Genomic DNA, 5,132 nt, shown 5'->3' with positions numbered 1-5,132 from the left:
TTTTTTTTTTTTTTTTTGGTGATAAGACTGTCTGAAAACCGGTAGTTGGCAAGAACTTGTTCTACGAAGCCGTACAACTTGGTGATCATCAGTAAGGGTGTTCTTTTGTAGGTAGAGTCACTGTCCTTTTTGTTGTTGTTTTTTTTTTTTTTTTTTTTTTTTTTTTTTTTAGCTAGGTTAACACTTTGACAAAGGTTCATGTTAGTGAAAAAGATCATTTACTTTTCTTTTTCCAATTTTAGGACACAAACATAGCTCCCTTTGAGGCTTCTTCAAATCAAGTCTTCATAAAGTTTCATGCCGCGTATGCAACACTCCCATCAGCAATCCGCTTAACTTGGGACAGTTAAGTGTGGACGTCTTTATTCAGAACTCTGGATCTTCTGTGGGGGAATGAGACATGACCCAGGGAAGGGCTTTGCCATCCTGAATCATGGCTGTCTGGTGGTGCCACTGAGAATAATTTAAACTTTTATGTTTTTCACTGAAGTATGTATAGAGTTGATATTTGTAGATTTTTTTGAATTTAGATTGTAGCTTATTTTGTCTTAGTTATACATATCATTCTTAGTTCTAATATATTGAGCTGAAATTGTCTAAAATTCTAAAGGTTTGGAGATGATTATGATACATGTGACATAAAATTTTTGAACACTAAGGATAATATAGAAAGGTGATTTCTCACTGTGAATGCCAAATTAGGGGAAATAAACTATTGAATTATACCCAGTGATGTGTCAATACACTTTACTCATTAAAATGTAGCCTTTTGCTATGGGTTATACATAAATTTTCAAGTTGTATATTTATATTTTGATAAAGTGTATGAATCTTTCAGAATAGGACCTCTGAAGCCAAGCTGTCTGCATTTGGATTGAACTAATTCTCTTACTTAGTTAAGCGCTTACCTAATATGTCTGTGCTTTATTCTCTAGAAGTACCATTGTTGTCTAACCAAAGTTTAACAATATAGTATGCAAAATCATAAACAATTAAGCAGCACTTTTATAAAGTTTTCTGCTATCTTTACCAAAGCAAGAGGCTTTATAATAGACAGAAATCAAGTCTTATTAAGAACATGGGACCAAGTGAATGAATGAAACTGGAAAGTTACTTCAGCTTAATCTAATACTCAAATGTATGGAGTACAGTCACATAAATAAATTAATCTCACTTTAATTTTTTCTGTTTCTTTCCAGCCTGCAATATTATATATATATATGTATGTATGTGTGTGTGTGTGCGTGCGCATGTGTGTATATTTGGAAAGAACCATGGATGTGATGAATAACGTCACCTAACCCATAATCCACAGGTCCCTGCAGGCAGGAGCAATGGACTGAAACTATCAAGATGAAATTTCATAGGATTAGGCATCAGATCTCACCCTTCTATCTAAATAAATAACAAAGATATCAAATGTAGAGAAAGTTTAGTAACATATGAATACACATAGGAATGCTATCTAAATGCAAGATTAACATATGCAGTCATCAAAGTCATCAAACAGTAAAGTATGGAATAGTTGCACCACTCAAGTCTTAAATTCACTAGTCATTTTTAGTCTGAGAGACATGCATTTCAGGAGGCATAGTATAATATCCAGGAGGTGAGTAGTCAGTGTGGAAGAAAGCAACGTCAATATCATGTAATTTAAAACTGAAAGCTTAAAAAAGGGGTAAAAAAGGAAGCTCTCCAAAGCTTTCAAGTTTAAGTATTCAGGATATAGGCAGTGATTTTTAGTGAGCTAGGGGATGGACAATGGGTATACTTGGGGCAATGATATTTTTATGTACAATAAAAAGCAGTTTTTTTCTGGAAGGAAAAAAAGTCTACTCTCATTAGTAAGGCCCATCTCATTTCCTTTAGTTCTACTTTACATTTAGTTCACCCATTTGTAACTGTTTCTTGGACTTCTACTCTGACACTCTGATATGTATTAAGCACACTGAGGATAGAAGGATCAAGTCAGCTCCATCAAAGTCTGTCTTCCTCCTTCAAAAAGCCTACTTTCCAGCTCCATCTTGTCCGGGTACCTGAGCCACTCTCAAGGCAAAAATTTCCTTGAAAAAATTTTCCTTCTTTGATGAAATTCACAAAAAGCTATTTACACAGATTTAGTGCCCATGTGATAACTTTCTGCTTCCAAGTTGCATGACTGGGAAACTCCATTGTTTGCAATCAAAGCCTGAACAGAGCTAACAATCATCTAGTTAATAATAATACAAGCAGTGTCATTAATAAAACGTTGGACCACACAAAAAAACCCTGTTTCAGACCACCAGCGGAATAAAATATAAAGCCATAATATAAAAAATTTAACAGGAGCTCTTACTTGGAAGTTAATGGAAAACAAATTATTTTCTGCATGGGTCTGAAAACTCTAAACAAGTATAAATGTAAAGAAAAGGAAATATTTACTGTCAACCACTGATGATACCTGAACTGAGAAAGTCTCCATGTCACTTTCAAGCTCTCCCCCCCCCCCCAACAACTGAGAATGGAAATGTCAGTCACCCTATCTGAGAAGGAACTCAACTCCACCTCCTCCATGCCGTCCTTTCCTCATCTAGCAATCAAAGGGCAAATGTTTGGCATTGGAAGTGTCCCAGCACTACTTGTTCTCCATTCCGATAGAATTTTCCTTGTGATACCCATCCCTATCCCTACAACATCTGAGAAACCAGGATTGGGGGACAGTTGCCAGCCCTCGACCGCCTTACCTTTCTCCCTTCCTCTTTCCTGTCTCCCCAACTGGTCCTTAACAGGAAGAACAGTGTTTTTGCCCTTTAGTCTTGGAGATTAAGCCTAACCATCGGGAGCCAGAATCACCCTCATCTGGCCTTAAGAAAATGACTGGGATAGCTCACAGCTTTCTGGATACAGCGGACTCTGCTGTCATCTCAGACTTTTGAACTAGTTTAAGAGAAAAACGTGTTTTATTTATCTGGGTATATTCCCCTTCATATGACAGTTTCAGAATTGCAGGTTGGGTGCTAGGGGATACACAGACGACCATGGAGTCCTAAGTGATTCAGAAAATACAATTGCGGAGTAGGGTCTCGGCTTAGCCAGGCGTTTACTTCCACCGTCCCCAACACCCAGGCTCACCTATACTTCTCCCTCCCACCTCAACTTCCGGCTTCCGCCCATAGCAGCCTGAGACTCGGCCCGTGAACTGGGCCTGCGCCAGTGCTGGTGCGCACGCGCCGCTTCCACTCCGATCGGAAGCCCAAAGCCAGGGATTCCTGAAAGGGCGGAGAAACCTCAAGGCGGGGAGGAGTCGCGGAGCCGAATAACAGACATGATTGGCTGGCCGCAGGATACGCATTCCTTTGGGGGGCGGAGCCTCGCCCGAAGCGACTCTGACAGTATTTTCCTAATTTGGGAACGGTCGGATGCGGGCGGGGCGTGGGGCGGCGAGTGGCACTTAGTACGCCTGCGCCGAGTGCCGGGACAGGGCGTGTTCCTCGTTCTGGCTAGACCCGGTGCATCTCAACTCCCCAAGCGGTCCCCAGGAAGCCTGTTGTTCTCATTCCCAGCCTGTTAGGTGCTGCCCTCCGCGGTGAGTGTGTGTGGCTTTTCACTTGGATTTGCGTCGCTCCGCGGGTCCGGAGTGACACTGGACGCTCCGAACAGCCCTGTCCCCTCCCCCTCCCTGTCCCCGACCTCTGGCCACTGAAGCCCACTTTCCCGGGCTGGGGAAAAGCCGGGGACTCAGCCTGAGGTTCTCCACTTTCCAGCCCTGCTCCTTCCTCCCGTCGCCCACGTGTTTGTTGTTGTGGTTTGTTGCAGATTATGTCCAAGTCTCTGAAAAAGTTGGTGGAGGAGAGCCGGGAAAAGAACCAGCCGGAAGTGGACATGAGTGACCGGGGCATCTCCAACATGCTAGATGTCAATGGCTTGTGTAAGTTCTCGGGCAGGACCTTCCCCTCGGATGAGCGGGGAAGTTTTCCCCGTCCGTCACTGACGGACTGAGAAGTGATGGTAGTTTACAAACGTGCCTGTCAGTAAGCATCGATAGTCAGCAGCTTAGCCTGAAAGTTTGCAGTCGGAATTTGCTGGAAGACGAAGTCGAGAAGGAGGAGAGGAATCACACAGGCTGGTACTGCTGTGCCTCATCAGTTGTGCTCATTTCTGGCACCTGGGTGGATTTTCTGCTGCTTCCGAAATAGCCACTTTTATTTTTTAAATGTAAATTATTTGTGAATAATTTGTCCTAATGTTGTCTTTGGCCCTTGAACAAATGACACCCACAATTAGTGATACATGAGAAACGTTTTTGTGCTGGGAGTATTTTTAAACTTCGTGACTCGTTAGCTTTTCCTGGATCTTTAGCCTCCTAACTTGACTCAGGCGTGTCATCACCTCCTGTTGTGCTTCTTAACTGTCCCTCCTGCCTACCTCCAGTTTTCTCGCCCTTAAAGTTTAGTTACTGCTTCCAGCATTATTTTCCTGTAATGTTACTCTCTACTTGAAACCATGGATTGCAAACTGACCGCCGCAAAGCCAGGGGAGTGTGGTCAGTAATTAAATCCCATCGGAAGGGGGAAGCTGCCACACCTGCTGCTCAGATCCTAATCATGGTCAACACATGGAGACACTGGCCTCGTCTTGCCAGAATTTCTTTTAAATAAGCCAAGAATTCAGGTGACATTTCCTAACATTTAGAAGTTGGGAGTTGATTCCAGTATTCGAAAAATAATGCATAGGTGAAACAGACTTCTGTAGGCTGGATGTGGCTTTAATTTTCTCCCTGGAACACTTCTCACAGGTGTCTGTCACAATAGTAGCGCCCCATGTTCCTTGACTGACATCCAGGGCCTTTCTCTGAATCTGACCACAACCTGCTGCACCTCCTGTGTGTTCCACGCACTCGATGTCACAGCCACACTGAATGCCCTTCCCGAGCTGGGCATAGTGTCTTTAGCAAGCATTATGTACCTCCATTCTCCATCCTATTCTTCTTTAGCCTCAGTCCTTTTACTTCAAGGGTCAGCTCCAGTGTGGCAGCGTATGTGACTCCTTCTTTGTGTCAGGATGCCCTCCTCTGAAGGTGGACAGGCCCTGCTTTGTGCTCTTGTTACAAAGGGCAGTATGGCTCTTTGTTCTAGAAAGTCTCTCTTCCCTGG

The 5,132-nt window shown here is 43.1% G+C and overlaps 2 protein-coding genes across 3 annotated transcripts in view; both read left to right on the top strand.

The window, feature by feature from the left end:
• CUBN (cubilin (intrinsic factor-cobalamin receptor)) overlaps positions 1-516 on the top strand; it is a 207,718-nt gene extending 207,202 nt beyond the window's left edge. The window contains exon 67 of the mRNA XM_004691275.2: positions 243-516. Coding sequence (XP_004691332.1) covers positions 243-350 — 108 coding nt within the window. The 3' untranslated portion in view covers positions 351-516. The remainder of the gene's footprint in view (positions 1-242) is intronic.
• A 2,928-nt stretch (positions 517-3,444) lies between these two features.
• RSU1 (Ras suppressor protein 1) overlaps positions 3,445-5,132 on the top strand; it is a 144,326-nt gene continuing 142,638 nt past the window's right edge. For both annotated transcript variants that reach the window (XM_004691274.2, XM_012731244.1), the window contains exons 1-2: positions 3,445-3,565; positions 3,796-3,907. In XM_004691274.2, coding sequence (XP_004691331.1) covers positions 3,799-3,907 — 109 coding nt within the window. In that variant the 5' untranslated portion in view covers positions 3,445-3,565; positions 3,796-3,798. The remainder of the gene's footprint in view (positions 3,566-3,795; positions 3,908-5,132) is intronic.

The sequence above is a fragment of the Condylura cristata genome, unplaced genomic scaffold, assembly GCF_000260355.1.
Source record: "Condylura cristata isolate star-nosed mole 26May11 unplaced genomic scaffold, ConCri1.0 scaffold00030, whole genome shotgun sequence".
Lineage (NCBI taxonomy): Eukaryota > Metazoa > Chordata > Mammalia > Eulipotyphla > Talpidae > Condylura > Condylura cristata.
Note: the sequence above shows the minus strand (reverse complement) of the source record. Positions and strands in the feature narration are given on the sequence as shown.